At 41.2% G+C, this 25,427-nt stretch overlaps 1 protein-coding gene across 1 annotated transcript; it reads left to right on the forward strand.

The window, feature by feature from the left end:
* Positions 1-9,015: 9,015 nt before the first annotated feature.
* On the forward strand, positions 9,016-11,067 carry sstr2a (somatostatin receptor 2a; the record flags this gene model as incomplete). The annotated part of the gene is made up of 3 exons (XM_080517235.1): positions 9,016-9,403; positions 9,589-9,914; positions 10,636-11,067. The coding sequence occupies 3 exons, from the start codon at positions 9,016-9,018 to the stop codon at positions 11,065-11,067; spliced, it is 1,146 nt and encodes a 381-aa protein (XP_080373361.1).
* Between the last annotated feature and the right edge of the window lie 14,360 nt (positions 11,068-25,427).

Below are 25,427 nucleotides of genomic sequence, written 5' to 3' on the forward strand. Positions count from 1 at the left end.
GATTCAAGCATCATTGTAGTGTACACAGGCACCAGAAATCCAACAAAAATATCTGTTTTCACTTGAAAACATTGTGTAAAATGAGCCTCAATGTAATAAGATAATTTCTTGAGTACTTATCGCCCGGTTTCTGTTGCGACGACTCACTCCAAGGCTCTGGAGAGAATATTCTGTACTACAGTCAATTGTTATGTGGAGAAACCAACCATTGTAACACCTTCCCAATATGGCTTCAGAATGGAAATCAATGTCACTACTTAACTTGATTGAAAAAGTCTGCAGCAGTAAATACAATTGATCTTTAGTTAATAAAATACAAATATATCTACAATCTTCAACAGGATGCTTGTTATATAAAATGATTAATCATGGCATCACCCAAGGTTCTGTTTTAGTGCCACTCTTAAATATGAGTGTGTTCATTTTTTCATTGACCTCCATAGGGCATTATTTACAGGTGTCACCAACCCGTTTGTTTTTCCATTAAAAATGTAAATGTACTTGAAAAAATGATTAATACTTGAGCTTGTGAAAAAAATAACATTTGGTTTAGATTCGTCTTTTTCTCAATACACACAATACCAATTCTGTCATGTTTCTATGAGCATAAGCAAATCTGTCCTAGAACAAGTAGTATTTTAACATTTACGGTAGCTCTATTTCTCAATGGTTCTCAATATAATATGGATCATATAACTTAATAAACTTGCTAAATATACTACATTGTGTTTTAAAATGAGGCAATTTCTCTTTAGCCACATGAAACTTTGTTTGAACTTCACATTCTATACTGCAATATGGTGTAAGACATTTCTAACTGACTTAACTCCATAAATAGAAAGTAATACGTGCTTCATGGTGGACTGAAGATAATTCCTCCACATTGATCATTTTTCTATTGTTCTTGTTACTTCAGAGCGCTTGTATAACTCACCAGACTTTCCACAGATTTATCTGTATACTGTATGAACCCATTCTAATCTTCCTATATATGCACCAACTCCACCAGGAATAAACATCTAATTATAGGAGATTAAAATTAAAGTTTAGATTAAAATGTACCAGCTGTTGACTGTTGTGCGCAAACCATCGCAGATTAAAAAATCAAACATGCCTAATTCTAACCCTAATCGAAATTCATCTAATTTAATGCATCCTTGTGCACTACAAAGACACATGAAGCCTCTACAAGAGGTTCAAAACAACTTTTAAGAGGCAAGGATGGAAAACTACTGCTGAAAGATACAAAGTCCCACAAGAAAGTCAGAAAAGCAACAATCAGAGCCAAATGAGAACTGAGAGACAAAAATGACCACAAGCGCAATACAAATGTATTTGAACTATGCCTCTAGAGAGGAAAATATAAATAGAAAACAATTACAACGAGGTGAGAATATACAACATACAGATGCTTAGCAACAAGACAGAGGCCCAGACTATAAAGAGACATGGAACAGGTTCATCCAGATCCAATCTGGTACCAAGAGATACAAAACAACCAACAGGAAATATTAATTTATATCAAAGATACTCGAAGTACCCCACAAAACTGGAAAGGACACACAAAAAAAAAAATGACAAAAGGTCATATTCATTAGGGTCCATAAGCCCGGCCTGTCCTGACCTAATGTGACACCAACCCAACTGAGGAACATGAACCAAAATGTTTCTGTCATTTAAATATTTCTGTAAAGCAAAAAAAAAAAGAAAAAGGCCCAGAAAGTATTTCCAGCACCAATGCCCTTTAAAAGTAGCGTCCCTGAAAGAGTAAAAAACTCAAAAACCACCCTCGAGCAGAGGTACATTTGAACCCCCACAACCTCCATGACCTGTTATTTTATCGTTCGCATACATGCCGACTGGTCCGACAGGAGCGCGGCACCTCGGGAGCTCGCCCTCAGCGCCGGTGGCATCGCATTAAGTGCGTGTGATGTCAAGTGCCGTGGCATTTTCCCTTGTCACCGGGAGTCAAGGTCATGAGTTCCATATACATCGCGTTGTGGGGGAATGCTAATTTTATCTCAAAACCAGTGTGGAGTCAAGGGTCAGTTGTTTGTATGCTTAGCATGCCTGGAAATACATGAGAAACTGCTGGTTTGGTTGAGGCAGAACTCGGACTGACACTTTTCTCACACCTCGTAGAAATGGCAAAAATAACACATGAACTACAGAAAAAGCAGCAGCCGGCGTCCACTGGAGTCTGTCTTAGATCCGTTCAATGGCGTTTGACAGCAGACAATTTCAAGACAACGTAAGTGGGCTTTGTTTATCGCCATGTGGCAGAGGACAGGTGGATTCTTTTATCTATGTATTCAAGAACTATAGCAAGAAAGGATGAAAAATGATCTGGAAGCAGCTTTTCATCTGTCCGTCCTTATCACTAATGGACTTCAACCGAGGCTCGATGTTGACTTAAGCGTGTTTTACAGTTTATGGCCAAGTAGAGAGCTGTTGTCCAGTGGATGTTCGAGGTTGCATGTGTGTTTCTGTTGAGAGAAAAGCAGGGGGGGGTGAATACCTTTACAGTCTATTTAAAGACATAATGTCCCTCATGGTATCAATGATTAGATGACGTTTTAGCAATAACTGCTTCAAACAGTGGCAGTGTCAGGTCTCCTTCTGTGTCTTCGTAAAGTTTGTGTCTTCCCCCTTCCCTTAGTGCCAGATTGTCTTCATACATTTGTGTCAAGACATCCCGCGTCTCTCCTCGTGTTTTTTATGTTCTCTCGTGCTCCCTCAAGTTTCGGATCCTCTCGTGTTTTGTGGATTTATCTTTTGGATCATCCGCTGGATACCATCGCCTGATTTGAACTCTTTAATAAACTCTTTGAACTTGTACCTTCATTTACGAGTCTGCTTTTGGCTTCACCACAATTTTTGACAGGCAGAAGGGATGCCATAATGCAAATGCCCATGACAATATTGAAAAAATAAATAAATAAAAAATCCCACCATCGTCTGCCTCATTCTTCATTGTGAGAAAATGGAATGTTCACCAAGAATCAGTCAAGGGACGATTGGCCTGCTGTTGCTGAAAAGCACAATTTTCTGAAACGCTGCAGCCAACAATAACAATGCTGAAGCCAACAAATTCAATCTAAAAACCACAATGCCAATGTAAATGTCCACAATACCAATAAATACAAAGGCTGACAATTATTTAAAAAGCAACATTACTAATGCAAAGCCCACAGAAAGTCAACACTAATAAAATAGACTACAACAATTAAGACAAAACCATGTCACTATTGTCAAACTCTATAATAAATAAAAGCCAACAATAAAACAGAAGCCCACAATAATTTATATAAAGAGATAGCACTAACGCTGAAGACCACAACAAGATTGGAAAAGCCATGGCAATATTGCAAAAGCCACATGAAAAATCCAAATGGCCACACAGAAATTATAAGAGCCACAACAATAATAAAAAAGCAATATCACTCATGACAACGTCCACAACCCAAATGCAAAAACCACAAGACAAATGCAGAAGTCCACACAATGAATCCAAAAGCCACATCGTTGATGTAAAAGTCCACATCACTATTGCCAAAGCCTATAACCCAAATGCAAAAGCCACAATTCTAAGGTTCCGTTTGCACAACAATGCTTCAAATGAAAACACATCATATTCTGTTGGTTTCAGTAAAATTTCACATTCACACGGCAAAGTTTTGAAAATGATGTCCGTTTACATGCAAGCGAATGAAAAGCTGCTACAGATGCTATATAAACATAAAGATTGGCGACCACACCAAACTTTCCTATTTGTGTTCAACTTTCTCCTCTATCGAAAACCTCAGACCAGTCAAGTGTTTTCTGTTGGACGATCTGTGGGTGGTGGATCTGAGAGGCAGAATTGATGAAGAAAAAACGGGCTTCTCTGATGATCCCACTCACGCCAAAAGGCTGAACTTGCTTCAAAAGTGTGATCTGAAGTGATTTGAGAAACTGTGAAGTGTTAATGAACCGCGCTGACAGAAGGTGGCATGGCCTGGTGACTCACATTTTCTTTGATGTGGAGTGACTGGTGCACACATGTGACCTGCCTGGAGAACACGTGGCCACAAGACCTGGCGTCATGGAAAGAAGACCAGCCGAGATGCAGTGTGATGATTTGGACAGCGTTTGACTGGGATACCTTGGGTTCTGCTGTCGGTGGGTTTCTTTTTTACATCTTTTGACCATGTAAGCCTTGTCGTAGACCATGTACATATTTGCCTGGGAAAAGGCATTCCCTGATGACCATCCAGTTTCTACAGGGTCTGCTAGTAATGTCTTGGTGCCAGATACACACAAGTAATTTCTGTTTTCATAGCAAAAGGAGAACCTGAACAATGATACATGTTTTGGCTGTTTGCAGTCATTTGCATGTTGTACAAAAAAAGAGCCTCTTCTTGAAAGCCTCCCTGACCCCCCTGAGAAAGGCTGCACTTTAACAGTAAAACCAAAATGCTGGCAAAGTAACCCATTCTCACAAACCTTCAAAATAACCGTTTCCCATGTCTCCTCTCGATCCTCGAGATTGATTTTTCTGTCCTGTCGTTTCGCTGTAACGTCATGTTTGCTCAGGCTTATTGTCAAACTCTGGGAAAGAGATTAGTGTTAATGCAGAAAAAAATAAATACAGTCACTTCCAAAAAAAAAAAAGAAAAGACAATTGGGGATAACTCCTCTGGTCTTACTGGTGTTTTCTAGTTTAAAGTTGGTTATTGTTGACACAGAAAGATGAACTCATGGAGGCAACTTTCTGACCTCAGAGCACAGCAAACACGCACCTGAACCAACAGCCCGCTGACTGACGCTGACGGGGATCTCCACTCAAATCAAACACACACAAAGTAACCTCAACTCCTTGAATTGCACTTCCTCCTTTGAGGAATTTCAAATCCTCCCAATATTTCGAACAGAAACTGGCCTATTAATCTTTGATAAGACAACAGCTGGCGGTAATAATAGCTGCACTTTTATGTTGCTATGTTAAGAAAAGTGGTTGAACGTTTTCTCATGCAGCTCTCCGCTGAGAGAGGTCACAGAGGGAAGATGCCCGCCATCTGCGCTTGCCTGAAAACGCCGGCTTTGTATAAAGGCCAGTGAGTGGATGCAGGATTGGCTCAATCATCCAGATCCAAGTATCGTACGCTGTTAGCTGACAGGATTGTCTGGATATGACTGTAAATAATTGCAGTGGGAGAAAAAAAACCCCATGAATTTGGAGAGACTGTGTATGTTCTAGGGCAGCTGCTTATGCCTATGTTGAAAAGTACTTTGCAAGAACTTGCATAAAGAAATATCTGTGCTATATCTAGAGGACAAAGGGGAAGAACATTTGATCAAAGATACAAATCTACTGGACAGTTCAGGTAAGTTTTACATTTAACATTGATATGTTCTAGTGGGCTTTACTTCTGCAGAATTGTTGCATTTAAATGCAACTTTGTGAACCGAAAATGCCAAATAAAGTTTGCATTATAGTTTAAGCACATGTTGAGATTGGAACTCGAGGGCTTAGTTTGGTTTGAAGCCAGCTGTTTTGACCCTGGTAAGTATGGTGTCAAAAAACATGCACTTTGGCAGGCTTGATGGGGTGAACCGGCCTTCATTTTTTCCTCTATGTGCACAATTTATCCACATTTTCGTTGTTTCGTTGTCACACAATCACAAAATGGGAAATTTAGACTCAGCAATATTAAAAATTCTGTTGATCTGTAAATGGTACTTTTTGTATGGTATTTCTATTTTGTTGACTATTTAGCATCTTTACAAAAGCTATGAGATAAATGTTATAATGAATGTCCTTACAATGATGCATGAAGCTGAACTCCACAAGAGTGTGTGTGTATATAGATATATATAAGTGCGTGTGTGTAAGTATAATATACTTACAAATACTTTATCATTTGAAAAGTATGCTTTCAATTGAGATGCTTTTGATTAGATCATTAGATGACCTTTTTAAACAGCAGTACTTTTGCCAGTAGTTGAATACAATGTAACAATATTCATTCAGCTATATGGGCTTTCAGTGATGGGCTGGTGGGATTTTGAAAGGTCGGAAGGGGATATAGAGATGTGTTATTTAAAGGGAATAATTTTATAAAAAGAATTTTTTTTAACATAAACCATCACCTTTAGATGAAAAACCAGATTGCGCCATGACTGAAAATCAGCAAATTCTCTCTCTCTCTCTCTCTCTCTCTCACACACACTCTCTCTCTCTCTCTCTCTCGTGCCAAGTCTTACTCGTTTGGACGACGCGGCACACTCTGGGGCGCACGCAGGTGTATTTTTTTTTTGTTTTTTTTGCGGCTTCTTTTTCTCTTAATACCGTCTGCAGAAGTTTCCTCGTGCAGGAATAACATTTCCCTGGGAGAAATGACTTGAGGGATGTAGTGATCACCCGGAGCCGTGTGGTCGAGGCGGGGGATTGGCGGTTGAACGCCGGAGCGGCAGTGCGTAACGCCGCGCGGAGCAGGTGGATGAAGAGGCTGGAGTGGAGGGATGCTGCTTTCCAGCGCTTCAGCGCCGCGTCGGAGCGGCCGGACACTTGATTCTCCCAACACGTCGCCACTATGGACGTGATATAAAGATGGAGTTTTCGGTGTGAGAGTAAGTGGGATAGTTTTCTAGCTGGATTTAATAACCGTTCTGATTATTTTTTTTCCTGTCTGTCGGCATTTCTCTGTGGACTTTGGTTTTGCTTGTGCGCACTGTACCCAAACGCGCCTCTTACATAGTCATATCTACTGTCATCAGGTCTAAAGTTTGATTTGTATGTAATCCTATTTGAATTTGCACCCAGGCGAGCTTGTGGTGTCGTGGCTATTTAGTTTTTGGTTCCAGAACTGGATTCCATATGCGCAAAATGCGCGGTCCTCAGTGGATCGAGTGCACTGCACTGAGTGCAGGTGCGCAGTGCAGACATAATAGGAACAGGTAGAGCAGACACAGGGGGCGATTATTCGAGTTTATGGTTGAGGTTTGGTTTTTAAAGAAGCCATATAGGTTTGACATACAAAGTCACGTCAAAGTGTCCTTGAGAGAAAAAGGTCTGATGCCCTATGGAAGAGTGTGCGTGTGTGAGGCTGCATCCAGTCATTCAAGCCAAGTGTCTGCTGCTGCTGCTGCTTCCCTGGTAACCCTGGGAATTTGGGGAATTGAAAGAGTTGTAATGCAACACTGCTTTGCAATTATAAGAAACTGCAACACACAGCAACACTCATCCACCCCGTTTCTAAAGACACTGCTCATCCTATGATTTGACTCACTCTTCCATTCCACATCTTTTAGTGCCTCACTGATCTCTACAGCTCATGCTCATAATTTTTGATAAAATTTGCATACTGTGGTCATTTCTGAGAATATTTCTTCAAATATATATTTTTTTCTGCAATAGTGCATTTGGGGTAATTTATCCATAATTCAGCACAATTGACCAATTTTCAACTTTTAAAATCAGAAATTGAATCAATTGAATTGTACTTGTTAAATTGGTGAGCAGCTTTTAAAAGTTAAATTACAGATGGTGTTTGCTTCAGTCTGTTTGAGTTTTGCACAACCCTGATGGATGGATGTAACATGGAGCCACATGGAATAGAACGGCTCTGTTTTTATTCGTAGTATACTGTTGGTTTCAGAATTCACGAAAACACCACAACTCCAAAGCTTGATCATAAAAAGCAGAACAATGCAATCTGAAGACATCTTGTCCCTTTCAAAATACTTTGACTTGATGATTTCTGACTATAACCTCTGACCAGCTTCGGTCCCTTCTCATGTAAATCAGATAAATGAAAACCAGCGAGCTGTTGACTGTTGAAGCCAGAGCCCCCATTGTCACTGCAGGGTGGAGAAAAGTGAGCGGCCCTGCTACCACATCAGAGCTGTTTGTCACCCAGATCAATTGAATAAACATTTGGTTCCAGTAGCGCGTTGCCCTCGTCGTTCTCTGGCTCAAGCGTACCATGTTGAATGTATGTATAGGTGGGGGAGGAGTATGCCTGGACCTGGACTGCTGCTCTCGGAGGAACATGAGGGGATTCATGATCTCTGCGACCAGTTGAGGAAGAGAAATAGGATGCAGTGTAAACATGAACAGAATGGTGATCTTGACTGATTTGAACTATATTCCACAATAAATAAGTAATTGAAGCCAGTCTTTCTCAAATCTGGTCTTGGACCTCTCTTCTGTGGATGCTTTAAATATCTCCCTCCTCCAATATTCAAGAGTATGGCTTGTTATCAGGCTTCTGCAGAGCTGCAATGAAATTTTTTTGAAGTAGAAAAACCTCTAAAGCTTCCAGGGAAGAGGTTTCTGCCAGACTGGGTTTGAGAAAGAATCATTGAAGGTGTCCTGTTACTGTTGCTTCAGTAACAACAGCCAGTGAGATGGGTTTTTTTTGCACATCCTCTACAAGAGACTGCGAAACTCAGTTCTCACTAGTTTTTAAATGAAGAAAAATATATTCAAATTTTGCTTTGATATAACTGCCTGATATGAAAGAAAGCAGATCATATGGAGGTACTACCTTCTCTTGGGAGAATATTTTTCCATGTGTATCAGGTTGAAGGTGTGAAAGTAGTTCTGTAAAGTAACTTTGTAACTGTTGCCATGGATCTTAAAGGACTAATAGCTGCTCTACCAAGGAGCCGTTTCTGGTTTCTTGGCCAAATGCATGTTCTGACTCTGTTGTCTTTCTCTCTCCATAGAACTGCTACTTCATATTTCTGTTGCTGGGATGTGATAATTGGGAGATTCCTTGTATGTGGAAACCCTCAGACAGTCCAATCCCCTGAGCCCCAAGATCTAAGACCTCAGGTTCCTCGTCTCATCTTGATCCCATGTTATATCATGAAGAAAAACCCCTGGAGTCCCTTCAACTTGACTTCTATAGATTTGCGTGTCAAGATCAATGTGTTAAATTACTTTCTCTGGCTGACTGTTGGACTACTTAGCCCTTCACATCTTTAACTATTCAGTTTGCTGAACTGCCTGTGGTGTACTCAGCAGTCATGGCCTTAGATCAGTGGCCCTACCTCCCAGCTTCCCCAAACATCTCCATCCCTGAGCCTCTCTTGTACGACAGCTACATCCAGGGCAATGAGTCCGACCTGGACTTCAACATCACCAAAACGACGGCGCCTCACCAGGACAAGACGAGCTCCGTGGTCATCACGTTCATCTACTTTGTGGTGTGCGCGGTGGGACTGTGCGGCAACACCCTGGTCATCTACGTCATCCTACGTTACGCCAAAATGAAGACGGTGACCAACATCTACATCCTGAACCTGGCGGTGGCGGACGTGCTGTGCATGATGAGCCTGCCTTTCATCGCCCTGCAGCTGGCGCTGGTGCACTGGCCCTTTGGAGAGGCTCTCTGCAGGGTGATTATGACCGTAGGTGAGTGAAGAGTAAAATGGTTTATTGCGGAAACCAAACGATTGTTATAGACACTGAGGACCTTTGGTGTTCCTCATAGAGAAACTTCACATCATTATCTTCTGTAATTATAAATGAAAAAACTCAAACCACAATTTGACTTTCGACTTTTTGTTTTCTCCACTTTCCTCCCCCTCCTGCCCTAGACTCTCTCAATCAGTTCACAAGTATCTTCTGTCTGATGGTGATGAGCATCGATCGATACCTGGCTGTGGTCCACCCCATCAAATCCACAAAATGGCGAAAGCCCCGTGTAGCCAAATTCATTAACTTCACAGTGTGGGGCGTGTCGCTGTTGGTCATCCTGCCAACTCTGATCTTCAGCGGCTTGAACAAGGTGCCAGTGTGTGGGATCGTGTGGCCGGAGCCACAGGAAGTCTACTACACAGCCTTCATAGTCTACACCTTCTTCATTGGCTTCTTCCTGCCTCTGGCAGTTATCTGCATGTGCTACCTGCTCATTATCGTCAAGGTGAGAACTTTTAATGACACTTTTTTTTTAACTTGTTTTTTGTACTTTCCCACACAGTGACTAAGTGGTTAGCCTAATCACCTCACAAGTTCAAACAGCCGTCTTAGGGGAATACACAGGTGATGCACATGACTGTGACAGACTCACACCACACACACAGTTCATGGGGGATCGAAGGACAGAGACGGAGACACAGACGGAAATCTGACAGTTGGAAGCAAAATGTTCCACTTTGAGAGGCATCTTCAAAAAGTCTTGTTTTCATTGGCTATGAGCATTTTTGTGTGATTGAATGTCCAAAATACTACCAAAGTTTTCTGTTTTGACATGAGACATTGTCTCAGCGGTGCCCGAGTCATGTATGTACCATACGTCTACACCACAACCCTGTTGTGGTGAACCCCAGGACCAAACATTGTTTTTGACGTCATACCCTATTGTTATACTCAAAACCCCTAATGGCTAAGCTTGATCATATAACTTATGTAATACTTACAAGTCAAAAACAGAGTCAGGTGTGTCGCAACATCACCAGAAAAATCCGTCCAGATACAAAAATGTATGAGTTTGAGTGAGTGATTGAGTGATGGATGGACAGACTGATTATGTAAGTTGTTTCTTTTTTTTATCAGTTTATTCATCTTGTTAGATTGATGTGCGACTAATGGAATCTGACAGTTGACATATACATTTACAGTCATAGACTATCCTTTTTTTGTAGGTGAAGTCATCTGGGATGCGAGTATGTTCAACCAAGCGGAAGCGTTCAGAGCGGAAGGTGACGCGGATGGTGTCCATCGTGGTGGCGGTGTTCGTCCTCTGTTGGCTGCCCTTCTACATCTTCAACGTGACTTCGGTCACCAGCTCCATCAACCCCACCTCAGCCGTGAAGAGCACGTTTGACTTTGTTGTCGTGCTCGGCTACGCCAACAGCTGTGCCAACCCCATCCTGTACGCCTTCCTGTCGGACAACTTCAAGAAGAGCTTTCAGAACGTGCTGTGCCTGAAGAAGGTGGCGGGCCTGGATGAGATTGAGCGCAGCGACAGCAGAGCGGACAGGAGCAGGATGGTCAATGAGGCCATGATCATCTCCGCCAATCTGGAGGCACACAACGCCGCCCTGCTCAACGGGGAGCTGCAGACCAGCATCTGAAGAGTAAAGAAGCGGCAGTAGCTCGCCCGGGACGGCAGGAGAGATTGAGCAATGGCGCTTGGAGCTTCCACGCCGGTAGGCTGCCAAGTGCCCTGCTGGTGACCCCACGCTCAAAAAGGCAGAGGCAAAAGGATGATGTAATATCATATACGGACACATGAGCAAAGTCTAAGTGGAAAACTAAACAATTTTGAAGGGTTTGCAAAGGTCAGGGAAAGTCCACTGATTCCAACTGAAAACTCTTGATAATTGGGTTAATGAGGCATCTTAAGCTAGTTAACCCTGAGGCAGAGCGTATAAAACATTTATTTTGACTGAATATCAGCCCCGCAGAGACTAGTGATGTCAAAACCAAACATTCATAATTGCTGTGTGTGCTTGCCAGCTTGAGGCTTATTATTGAGTGCTCCGAAGCCGTCCTGACAAAAGCAAAATCAAAACAAGACAGCATCTAAGAACATACTGCTGTGAACGGAACAACGAGATAATAGGGCTCGTCCACCTTCGGTAGCAAACGGTCTGAGCGACTGCGGACCCTCCCCACTCTGCTCGACAAAGGTTCTTTGAGCTGAAAAAGGTTTGCAATTGATTTCTCTCAATGTGGAAGTACGCGGCCAAATTTGTCAGTGGCCAGCAGCCAGTGCCACACTGTCCTTGAGCCTCTCAAAGATGGCATTATCAACAACCAGACATAAATAGCACCCGACTCATATTTAATCAGCTGATTAGACTACAAAACAGCAAAGCTCTTGTTTTTACTGATAACCACAGGATGTTTCTTTCCCGCTCTCGCCTGAATTTTTCGAAGCAGAAGTAAGCTGCATTGATCCATAAACCCTTGCATTTAACCTCCTGGATTATTGATCGAGCGTGAGCACGGGAAATCATCTGTGCAGATGCTCTAACCTTGCTCCTTCAAAACAGCTTGACTTTGTATATAGGAAATGTTTTCCGTCAGCCTCTTGGGGAAAATAAAGCACACGGATGGCAGAAGTCAAAGCAAGATTCTGAGGTGTACCCTGCTGCCTGGGTAATGCTGAGTTCGAATTTTATAATAGCTGCCCCCACCCCCCCACTCCTCTGTTGTGCTGGTGTAAAGAGCCCATACATGCTTGTAAAGTTCTGCACTTTGTGTTGTCATCTTGAAGTGAGCGTCTGAGATTCGTATTCCGTTCAGCCGGCATTTGCCTGGAAAAAGACGGAAATATCACAACAGGCAGGAACATGTGTCATTCTTCAAATGGGGAGGAGGTGAGGAAGTAGGGCATAGACATAAGGCTCAAGCACACAAAAAACATAGTGCGAGTGAGGATGTGGCTTTTAACATCGGGAGTGGGCCGTAGAAATACAGGTGACGTAAAGACGGCACAGTGTGTATGCGAGTGGGTAAATGATAGAGAGGTAAAGGCACAGACTAATCCATCTGCATAGCCATTTAAGAGTCCCTGCAGTTTAGTTGAATAAATCAGGAATCTGCAAGCTCTAGTGTGGCATGATTGCATTTCTTAATGACAAAAGTCCAGTCATCAGCACCCCATTTACAGATCAAAGCTAAAAGGGGATCATTTATGTCTATCTGCACTTTTCTTCATTTTGTGGATCCTTGTCCGGTGTGATTGTTCATGGTTTAAAAAGACCCAAACTAAAACAAGTATTTTTATGCAGCTCTTAGATCACCCACTATCCTGGAAGGAAACCTTCCCAGCCACTATGTCATGATGTTAAATTTACTGAGGCTTCCTTGTGATTGGTCAGCTTCCAGAAAACGAGTGCTTGTAATTGGACTCCTGCTTCATGAAAATGCAGCTATCGTCTTTGTCCATGTTTAATATTGAAGGCCCATAAATATGGTAATTTGGCCGATCCAAACAGTACAGTGTTTGACAAGAACAAATTTAAAAGGCTTGTCAAAAAAGCAAAAACTGAGAAAAGTCTAACATGGGATAGCTTTGAGAATACCATCCAGTCAGGCGACACATCTTACATCCATAATCCTTAACACAAACTATACATTAAAAACGGGATGATTACATATTCAACACGGAGAATATAGGTGTTCAGCAGGTTACTCATCTAATCTACGTTGTCATGCTTATGAAGGACTTTCCCACCGAGGTCACTTTTTGTCCACACATAAACAGCTTCCACCCACATATAGAACCGCCATGCATAACAAAGTCATAAACAAAATGCAGATGTTGCTTTCACCCACCACTGACTCAGTTACGTTGGTGCTATGGATGATCAACCCACCTTTTAATAGATTTAATGCTTCAGTTTTCAATAGAGGATTTCATAAAAGCGATCATGATTTAAAGCGACTGGACAAAATACAATGACCTGGAGGATGAAAACAATCACCAGGCAACCATAGTTCAATATCAAGTCAACAGCATTACACTCGGATGCTTGTCAGAACAAATGCTCATCGTGTTTCTGTTTAACTTGTTTGAGACTCATTGTGTATTGTCTTTTTAATTGTTTCTGTAAGTTTTATCCTGTAATCGTAAAAATTCACAAGTTTCCTACATGGATCGATGATTTGTTCCAAAATAAGATGAGCTTTGATGCTTGTTTATTGCTGTCAGAGAGAAACAGTCATTCAGTGGTGGAAGTAAAATCAAAGGTAACTCATCCTTACGGTTTAGACCACAGCAGATGGGAACTTCACCAAATATTGAAGCAGAACTCACAAGGTCATTGATTTAAGGAACAATTTGAGCCTTTCACAAATTTCCCTTAAAATTGGTATGTTTAGCTTTATGTGCAATTAGCATCTACCTTTGATGTATTTTACGTATAAATCTATAAAAAAAAAAAAACTGCCAATTTTGACTCGCACAATACGGCATAAAATACCTCACAAATTTAAACAAAAAAATGGAAAGCTTTATTTGTACTCTGATTTTATTTACGTGTACGAACATGAAGATGGTAGCATTTACAATCTCTGTGGCAACAAGCCACCAAGGGGGAAATCACTAGTTTTAGGCCCTGGTTACTTCATTTTGTTTTGGGTATGCATCTCTGTGTGAAGGGGTGTAAAAAAGACAACTTTTCTGAAACGCTGCTACTACACATGGCCATTGCAGAACAAACACCGTTTTCAAAACGTTCACATGTAAACTCAAAATATTTCTGAAATGAAAATGCAAAAATGATGCACATGAAATTCAGTTGTCAATGTTTCCAGGTCCCATCCAAACTAAACTATTTGATGGTATGATTAGCTTTCTACGTTAGTTTGTTAGTTATACGCTTGCTAAAGCAAGACTTATATATCTGGTTAAAAGCACCCACTCCAATAAGCCAACAGCTTTCTTGCAAAGAACATGCAACAGAAGCTTCAACACACCACATCAATCAGAACCTTGAACCTTATCACTCCATAATCACTGAGCTGGACATCCAGTCCAGTCCACCACTTCCTCTCTAGCTATCGGTCTTTTTCTCCACAGCAACTTCTCTCCGACACCTGGTTGCTGGGAGAGTCATCAAATAACCAGCAAGGCCTCTGCAATAAGGCGGCCGACCATATCCTGCAGCGTCACATTGATTCGGTCTCAGTGCGTCAGCCACGTCAGAAGCCATCAATCTGTGCAATCAAAAGAAATGAGGAGACATGACAGCGTGTGCCCTGGGAGGTTGTTGCTGACAACCATTATGCCAGGCAACACACACACACACACACACACACACACACACACACACACACACACACACACACACTAAAATCAGCATGCCAGATTTGGCGGTGGGTAGAACCAGTCACGTCTTCAAGCGGCATAGAAAGACACGTTTACAAAGACTTCAGTTGATATTTACGGGCTCTGTTGGTGCAGGTCCATATGGTCATTGCTCACAATGTGCCACGCAGACGTAAGCTCTTTGTACCGTTGTTTTAGTCATGACTAAGACAATGAGGGCGATCAGCTCCACATGAGGGGAGCCACTGCGACCCACATGACGGATACCCACGATAGCAGATAGATCATTTCTATATGCATGCAGCGCAAGTTCGAACAGAACGTGCCACATCGCTCCGTATGCTCTTGTGTTTGTGTGTGTCTGTGCCAAAGTGACAAACACATTTTCATGTCACAGCAAAAGTATTTAGCGCCTTCGAGCCTGCAGTGTAGGAACACTCCTCTCCTCATCCACAGTTAAATACTTTTGCTCGACATCGTTCCATCGTCCCTCCTCCCTCCCTCCCTCCACTGTTGGTGTGTGTACAGCCGACTGAGAACTCACGCGAGCCGATATGCGTTTTACCCCCACCCAAACCAAGCCAAGTGGAGACACACTGAACCATGCCTATTGATGAAGCCGGCTATTTGGACGTACATAATGGACTTAAAGTACTAAATGGGCCATTCTGATGTTTAATAGACGTCGATAAAAAAATACGGTTTGTGCCAAAGTCAGTGCAAATGTAGCGCTAAGAAGACAGCCCAAGAGATGGAAGTATCTGCTTTCTTTCATCTTGTGAACTCTTTAAAATGAGCTTGTTATGTGAAGAAGAAAAAAAAATCGAATAACTTGATTTGAGGCGTCTATAAGGGGCATTTATCTGGACTTCTGGCCAGATCCCACCACTGTATAGTGTACAAAAGAGAAGCGGAAGCATATGAGGGAACACCTCTGCCTTCTTGCACTCTTGATCTTCGAGATGTACGTTTTATTTGTGAAGGGCTATTACGTGCACTCCGTGAGGATGCACCGTTTATTCTAAACTCATATTTATGGTATCCTCTGCTTGTTCTTGCATGGGGGAAGTATTCCCACCATCTGTGTCTCCTCGCCAACCAAAAAAAAAAAAAAAAAAAAAAAAAGGAGAGTCATACATTCTATTGGGTGGATACACTGGATACGCTTCTCGGAAAGTGAAGGTTCAGCTTGTACAGTTCAGCGTGGCTTCAGACTCATGAGCAAGAGGCACAACTTTGTAGCTTTTTTTTTTTTTTTAAAGGTGAAATCAGTTTGAGTTTCAAGTGACAAATTTGGCGAGCTGGTCATATCTTTGTTTCTGGCAGCGTACAGCTGAGGATATGTACATTTCTGTGCTGTTACTTTGATCTATGTGCCTTGAAAACTTAACTAGCGTCATGCGACGACATCAATGTACAGCAAACCAACATTGTATTGTGGTTCCCCCGAAAGCCAACCAACCAAAGGCCTTTGTACACACATCAGCGACCAAATCATAACAGACGCCTGTTGTATATCACTTCTACTCTTTCCCCTGCTTACGTAGCTTTCGTTTGTGTAATCTGATGTTGGAAACAGATGTTTTATTTGTGACTCTTTAATGTTGCATACTGTAGATTATGATGTGATCAATGATTGTAATGGGCAGATCGATGCCTTTGTCCCTGCGATTAAAATGCAGACCGTGGTCAAACCCGTGTGTGTGTGTGTGTGTGTGTGTCAGTGAGTGAGCCCCGTTGTGTTTGACTGATGACAGCTGCATATCTTCGATGGGTTCTTGGAAATGCAACTTGAGGGGCCCGTCCTCTCTGTATATCATTCAGGCAAACATCCTTTGGAGGAACTCTAAAGTATTTTTTTCCTCGATTCTCAAACACAGGATGCAGACAACCACATGCTACAGATTGGACCCAGTAAAGGGCCGGTGGAGTTTGAAATTCCTCAACACAGAAATACTTCAAACTCATCATTTAAGTTGTCAGAACTGGCACGTGGAGAGGAAGAGCAGACATGACACAGTACAGATGAAGCAAAAACATGCATATCTTTCATTTGTTTTGTTTTTTTTAACACGGTTTAATGTTATTGCTAAAAGCAGTAAAAGGTTAATGGTAATGGATATGATGCATGGAAGCTCAAAAATCTACAAAATACACAACTGCTACTTTATGCATCAATTCAAGTGTTTTGTATCACGTCAATACTAAACCTAGCTGCGACCAAACCTAATGTTAATGTTATTCTTAGTCAAGTTAAAAAACACAATTAAAAAACATGCACCAACACAAATACGTTTATTTATAGATTCAATCATCTACCAAAGCCCCTTTAACTTGAAGAACATCGCTTCTTGTATTAAACGCAGAGATGGGATCAATTAGAAAGACATCATTATTTTTATTTAATACAATGACACGCATCAGGTTGCATGTTCGCTTAAAATACACGACATCAAAAAATGTTAGCGTGGAAAAACCAATATTAATCAGTCCAGGTGAAGACCAGTTGCTCTTTTGTCAGCCCAGTCCACTTGACTGATTGAGCCCTATTCAGACAGGATCACCCCTTTACACCCAAGTATGAATAAGACAGTGATTGTTATTGTGATGGTAGTTACAGGTTGCAACTTGTTTTTCATCGACAAACGTTCACAGTACAAATGAAACACCCGAATGCAGAATCAGTATGGCAATGAGACATTATGTCAGTGTTCTGTATATGATTCAGTATTGAGTAGTCACAATTGAGTGAGTTTAGGGTGGATCCCAGTAAGAAATCCATGAATACAACCATTAATTTGCATGTATCAGTTTGTAGAGATTCACCTAATCAACGTCAGACTAATTCTGAAACTGACGTTCCCGGGGATTTGAAAAATGAATGAAATATCAGTAGCTTCCGATTTTTTGAGAGATGATGATGATTTAGATAAAAAAAGAAAAAAGAGATCTTGGATGAACAAAAAACATTTTATACACAAACTTTTTTTTAAAAAACATCCTTTGATAATTGAGACATCTGGTATGGACGTTTTAATCACTTGGGTCGTTACAGATTTCATTTTCATTTTGGTCATATCCACTTCAACATATTTTATACATTCTTGTACTGCAATGTTTTTTTTTTCTAGTTTAACATTATTTAAAATGATTGCCATTACCACATCTTATGAGAATAGGTGGGTTGCCGTAAAGGGTGAATTGGCTGCATTGTTTATTGTAACCATAACTTTCTCTCAAGCTGTGGTACTAGGCCTCAAAATAGTTTCAGTGTTTTGCTTCAACATAGATTTCTTTAACCCATATTTGGAAATCAATTGCACATGAGGCATCTGCAGTCAAGACAATTCTGTCGAGGTTTATGACTGACAATCTATCATTCACTTCAATTCAATCACAGCACTTTACATAATAAGGTCAAGACCTTGCAATATTACACAGAGGTTCACTCCTTCCTTGAACATTATCTTCTATAAAACTCCTTGTATGTCTGTTCTCCACAGTTTATTGTGAACATATTTTAACATTCCCCGATCCACAGCGAGGCTCAATCTGATGCCTCCTGGCAGCAGCATTCCCTCACATCACGTCTCATTTCTCCTCCTGCTCGTGTCGCCTCAGCGTGACTCACGACGCTGCAACCGGGCGCCAATCTGCCCGGCTGAAGATCTGCTGCTGTAACGAGCGAATTGTGCACAGGGGTGTCTCATCATGGCGGGGGTGACGGTGGCAGGTGAGGCGACATGAAGGATTGAAAGCTGAAAGAAGAAAAGGGTGAATTGTCACATTGTCCTCTAGGGAGATGAAACAAAGTACAGGAAGCTCAGGTTTTGATTTCAGTGAACACATTGTCCATCAAGACCTGTACAACCTCTGAATGTACAACAATAACCTATCAGTCCTCTCTACTGAAGAGATTTCTTACATTGTGAAGTGAAGCTTTTAAAGAGGAAAAACACCATCTTCTGGAATCGCAGGTAATAAAAACACTATAAAAGAAATTACCAAAGGAGTGGCAGTGATGCTCTCAATCTGAAGTTGCCAAAAACTTCATTAAACTTTTCAGAGAAACCCATCCAAGAGAAGAAGCGTGACTACAAAACTTTTTTTCTTTTGAAAGGTCTTCTTACACCAAATGAAATGTGGTCTCTCAGCCAAGTATAGCAGCAAGGTAATGAGAAAGTATGTTTGTTTTAACCATCTCTTCTTGGAATAAACCCCAGAAATAATCCAGGTAAGTGTAAATTATTGTTAGTCTGCGAAGCAATCTTAAGGTTTCTTGATGGAAAATCACTTAAACTGCCACAAAAAGTCTCAAAACCACACCAAAGAGGTAGAAAGTTACTAAAAACAAAAAGAAATAGAGCAATGACTTGAATGCAGAATGAAAAATGTGAAATGTGTACAGCTTGAACAAGGCCTTCCTGATTTAACCATATAAAAATGTAACTATAAACTCAAAGATTGTGGCCATGGTACTCCAATGAATATCTGATGGTTCGCCATGAAACAGGAAGTGATATGTAACAACCAACAGCAGACGCAGACGCGACACCAACAGCAGGAAAGAAAATTCACATATTTCGTTGGTTTCAGATGTGGGTAGGGCAAAAAGGCTGCATAGCACCTACAAACTTGAAAAAAAGAAATGAAAAAACTTTTGTTTCATGTAGGAGGATGACATTTGGCACAAAAATCATAAAATATGTATTTCATTGGTTTCAGATATGGTCAGGGCAACATGGCCCCACAGCGCCACCTGGAAATGTTGAAAAATTCATATAAAATCAATGGTGTGACCTGGGAGGATAGAATTTGGAGCAAAAATCAGGCTTTGTGAAAGTTTGTGTATTTTATTGGTTCCAGGCATTGGCAGGACAAGGTGGCTGCACAGCCCCACCTAAAAACTTGGAAAAACTAATGTAAAATCAATGGATTGATTGATTCAGAAAACACTGATGTACACCAAACCTCACCATGTACTACGTTCTAACATGCATGGGCGTTCGAAGGCCTGTTTATTGCTGCTTATTGCTCCAATTAGCTTTACAACGCTATAGCTCATGCTTAAAGCCAACACAATTACACGTCAAGTACTGAAAAATGGTCTCATGGTCTCCGACGGAAACTAACGGTAACCAAAGCTTTGTCATATGGTCAAAGATGTTCATTTCCAGTCTCCTTTTGAGTTTGAAGACCTACAACAATCACTCAGGACTGAACTGAATCTTTAAAGTTGGAAGCACTTTCTCTATAAGCATTCTCTATAATTTAGGAGAAATGCATGAAGAAGAACAAACAGCTCTCACAGGGAAGCATGTTTGCTTTAGCGGAACTTCACAAGAGCGCTGAAAGCAAACATCAGAGATCCTTTTTTCACTGCAGGTGTGAGCAGATTCTTCCGGCAGCGCTGTGCAAAGGACTTCCGAGCCGGTTTTGATCTGACAAAGACGGCCCTCGTGGCTGGAAACCCCGTTTGGTGGTCTCGGTGGACATTTCAGAGGAGCCCGGCACAGAATTCAGACTTTTGTTCCTTTCATCATACCTCTTCATTTGTCAATACCTTCCTTCTCTAGTACAAGGGCTCTTTTCATCCCCCTCTACCAGAGCACAGCGCCGGCAACGTTATCTCACTGCTGTCTTGGCAACTACCGGATCGCAGCTGATGAGGGCTTCTCTAAGGTAATGACGGTAATTCTAAGAGGAGAAATGGTGCATGAACCTCTGCGGTGTGTCACAGTAGCACAGGTACTGGGGAGGAAGGAAGTAGTAATTGTGCACTGAGCAGTTTGTCTTTTTATATGCTGAAGGCTGTCTCCATCTGCTGGGTGTGGATGGAACATGCAGAACTTTGTAGTAAGTTCACGCTCATAAAAGCGTCAACTTACATTATTATAAAAGGAGTGGAATCTGTTACAAATTCAGTCTATCTAGTATTTTTTTCAAGTATTATATATATATATATATATATATGTGTGTGTGTGTGTGTGTGTGTGTGTGTGTGTAAGGAATTACACATTCAATATTAACTCATTGCAATATCAGAAATCCCTTTTCTAAAATAAACTGAGTGAAGGTCTCGCTGTAGTCTAGACTTATAGTAGTTTCACTCGAAAATGCCCCAAACTCAAACCAGCCCCGACTATAAGCCTTATTTAGTCTTAAGCCTAATCTTATAGACTGTCAGCTTCCCAAGCTGAAACTGGAAGCTGGTTCCACGTGAGAGGAGCTTGATAGCTGAATTAAAACAATCTGTTCCCGTAAAATATCTCAAAACACCCCCCCTAATAATCATGAGACAAGTTACACACGTTCAAACACTAATTCTCAAGTATATATGATGCAGAAATATTAAAAGTTTGCCTTTTTCACTGATTTCAAAAGCGGGCCAGTCAAGGTCTTTAGGTAATTATGTGTTTCACATGAACAATAGCTCGGATTATGTTTAACAAAAAAAATAAAAAAATCTCTCTTTTACTCATGGCTTCCTTTTCCTTTTTTCAGAATTTGACTACCCACCTGCAGTGAGTGTATTCCGGATGAGCTCTGGTTTCTGTTTGCTAAGACAATGCAAAAAGAGTACATTTCTCATTCCAAACATGCTGTCGTCTGACTTTTGTTGTTGTTCTCAATGCCTTCTTTCATTTGCATGTTGAATAAAGAGCTGCTCGAAGATGCTCTTGCACACTCCTTCCTCATTATAATCAATGACTGACATGCAGCTTCTCTGGAGACTTTGAGAAACGCAGCAATGCAGAACAAACTGTACCTGTCTACCTGCTTGTTTGAATGCTGTGAGACCGATAACACAAAGATAGGGGCCCCCCTGGGGTTTGGGAGAGAGCTCTGGGAGTGGGTCAAAGCAGTGGTAAAAAAAATCTGGGTGTCAATGGAATATCTTTTCCGAAGAAATCTTGGTATGAAGAAATAGTCCAAAGGTAAAAACCATTACCTATTCTATTAAAAACACACATTTTATGACCAAATATGTTGGTGATGAATTGAGAAGATGTGATTAACTTAAGTGCCGAACCACAAGTTCAAAAACAGTTGCAGATTAAAAGCCATGAAAACGGTTAAGTGTTATTACCAACAAATCACCATTAGATCCCCCCCCCCCCCCCAGTAAAAAAAACACTTCTCTCAAGATCAAGGACCATCTGATGACAAATCTTTTGGTTTCACTGTGACTCATCATGGAGCTGAGTCATCATTGTACCAGCTTCCTCAAATTCAACTTTTCAGAAATGTTCAAATTTGTTTTCAGTGGAATCAAAATGAGCTTGCATGATTTTCATACAGATGAAAGTAAATGCTTCATATTGCTTGGGTTCAGATTAGAATGCTTTTTAAAAAAAAAATTTTGAAGCAGTACCACTACCGAAGAAGGTGTTTCTACTTCACTATTGATCATGAACTACCTTCACATTGGTGGGTTTCATGATGTTCGCTTCATTACAGTTGCATTGGCGACAAGTCAGTGTGAGATCAAGTCGGTCACTTTTTCTTTCATTGCCCTGCAGGTTTTTTCTTCTCATTTCATCATCAGCTAATCAACAAATGGAGGTCATGGACTGATTCGATGTCTTTTCTTTTGTCGTTTCTTCAAAGGAAAGCCAGACCTCATTTATCATAAATGATTTCATCCATGAGCTGTCTTCCTTGGAAAAAATGTGTTCTCAATGGCCCTTTCAAACATCATTTCATGACTGGAAGTCCAGATGTGACTAGTATGTCTTTAACTGTGCTCCTCAGTCGACAATCAGTCTTCTGATTGTCCGTGGAGGTTCGGTTCATGGTCTAATCAGGTAGACTTTTTAAAATTGGCAGGCTTGCTTGATCAAATGTTTCCTTTAAGTCCTTAATAAAAAACAAAGGAGCAAAATTAACAAAGGGAGTCAAAAACCTCCAAGAAACTGGAACGCAGGGAATAGAGCAACATAGATGTACTAGGAATGCGACGCAAAGCTCAAGCCCAATATATAGCGCAGGCAGCAGGTGAGGACAATCACACACTCAGACACAGGTGAGTCAAATCAGAGCAGGGAGCATCAATCAGACATGATGAGGGGAAGGCAAGGCTTCAAGATAACACAGGGAACAGAAAATGTGCACAATTACATTGAGTGCAGTATGTGGGCTACTTGACGTCCAGTTTATCCTGCCTAAATGTCCGTCTCTCATTCATTACCTCATCAGGGGTTTGTTTTGCAACTTAGCGATCTGTGAGCCAGATGTCTCTGATTTTTCATCAATTTCTGCAGTAAATATGCAGAAGTGGTCTGATTGACAGTCTTTTAATTATGTCCTAAGCATAAATGTTACGGTCACACGACTGAGCATCCAGAGCGTAGCCTGTTCCGAACGCCTTTCCTCACCTTAGATTTTACACTGTTTTCAGTTGACTAATTAATAAAATAATTATGGAAGTTTCAAAATAATAATTTTGATAACCCATAATTTTGAAATTTGATATCCTGTAGACAGTTTTGAAGAGCGGTTGGTGGGGCCCAGGACGGAGCCCTGGGGAACACCAGAGGAGAGGGGGGACAGCTGTAATTTGTAAGAGTTTAACTGGACAAACTAAGTCTGCCCATCACTGTGCTTGATGAAATTACTGAGGTAAGTATCATCACAAGTAACATGTTGAAGTGTCCTTGAGCAAGACACTGAACCCCCAAATTTCTCCCAGTGGATGTAGTGAGCACCTTGCAGGGTTTATAAAAAAACAAGTTAAACTTTGACAAAATTTGATGCTGCAATGTGACACCAATCACGTTTTATTTGGAGTTTTCTGCTATTTCACTATGAATTGACGTGAGGCTAAAATGTAAATTAATCAAATATTATGAGAGAGTTCATTTTCCTTGGGTAAATTTAAGGCTCCGGTCATATTTGGACAACCATTCATGGCTTTACAAATACTCGGAAGAAGACTCCCACCTGTTGTTTTCAGCAGTTGCTCGACTTCTCCTGATATTTGTACTAAATGAGAGATTTGTAAAGCAAAACTAACACCTTTTGATGACTTCTCGGCCCGTCGTTTCCGTCCTCTCTGACAGCTGCACAGAAATGCTACGCAGGACTAACGTCTCTGTTCGAGCTGGTTTCACATGTGGCTGCACATGTCCGGACGTACAGAGAAGTGAGGCCCAGGTGAAAAGTCCTGTTTAGTGCTCAGCAGAGGTTGAAACACATGCAGGGGGAAAAGCCCAACAGTTTCATGGTGATGAAAAGAAAGTGGGTCCAGTCACAACGCTCCATCCCCTGCATTCACTCCTGAGCAAAGACGAAACAACCAACGTGTGGAAACTCTGTTATTGTCAATTATTCGAATAGTTTGTTATCGAGATGATCAAAGTTTAAAAGAGCAAAAGATGACTCAGACAGTTAAATACCAGAGCCTTAAACTGTTTTCTTAAGCAACACACACTAAGAATTATAGTTTAAAAACAGGTTAAACATTTCTAAAATGAAGTAAAAAAGGTTGAAAGAGTTAAAACATTCAACATTCTTAAAAGGTTATGAAGGTCAACGACGTAACAGAGGGAATTACAGAGCGAAAGAACTCTCAAAGGCTGTTGGGATCAGGGGTGAGTAGAGTAAATAGATAAAAAAGAAAACAACAGCCCCAGCTGTCCTTGTGTGTTTGCTGTCTTTATATCTTAGGTGCTAATATGGTAAATGGTTTGATTGAGAAAAGGTGGGTGTGTTCAGATGAGGGATCCTCCTCACAGACGAGTGGGGGAAATCCCACAACACACAGTGAGTTCATGTCCAAGTCAGCTTCCAGGCCGAAACAGCATCTCGTCGCTCTCAAATGAAGAATCCTCACGACTTCCTTCTCCAGGTGAGTGAGCTCTCCATGCAACCCTTCTAACCCACTGCAGGGTCGATGTACAGGTGGGAATCAAAAACGGAGGTAATTAAATCTGTAAAAACTTCTCAAATTTGAACTATTTTCTTCTGCATATAGGTGACATTTATAAGTCAGAGTATTTCCGATAGACTGCCTCCCCTATGCAGTTTAATAGTGTGTATAATGAAACTGCTGGGAGCTGCTTATTGAGTAGTGACAGATATATTCGAAAATAAGTCTTAGAAGGCTTTTCAGCGCCATGTGTGACAGCAGTGGAGGGTGGAGGAGGTTCACACTCCGCTAACTCAGTGCTCGCTGGAGTGGAGCAGACTAGTCCAAGAGGCATGATCTCTGTGAAGATGGGTGCATATATATATATAAAATGTGCTGAGATGGAGAAGACGGTTTGATTTCTGTGATTCTAAAGAGTTTGCAAAGGTTTAGTACAAGGGATTGAATGTCTCCGATTCTTTTTTCGGTAACCCATCTACTTTACTTCCGGTACACTACAAATAATAGCACAAATACCATTTCCACAGATGCACACAGTTCAAGTTCACACACCTCTCATTACTCAAATAGCTTAAATGATCTGAACACTCTTATGTCAAGAACCATTTACCTTTAGCAAATAACAGATAATCAAATCCACTGTGGACATGTCCACTTTTCACATCCTTTATTTTGTTATTCCATGAAAATGTCCAGCCTTCACCCTCACACAAATCTGCAGGTAACGACATGAAGAAGACTGCTGCTTCCTTTTTTGTATCTGTGTGTGTGTTTTGTCAGTG

This window comes from Blennius ocellaris (genome assembly GCF_963422515.1).
Source record: "Blennius ocellaris genome assembly, chromosome: 21".
Taxonomy (NCBI): domain Eukaryota; kingdom Metazoa; phylum Chordata; class Actinopteri; order Blenniiformes; family Blenniidae; genus Blennius; species Blennius ocellaris.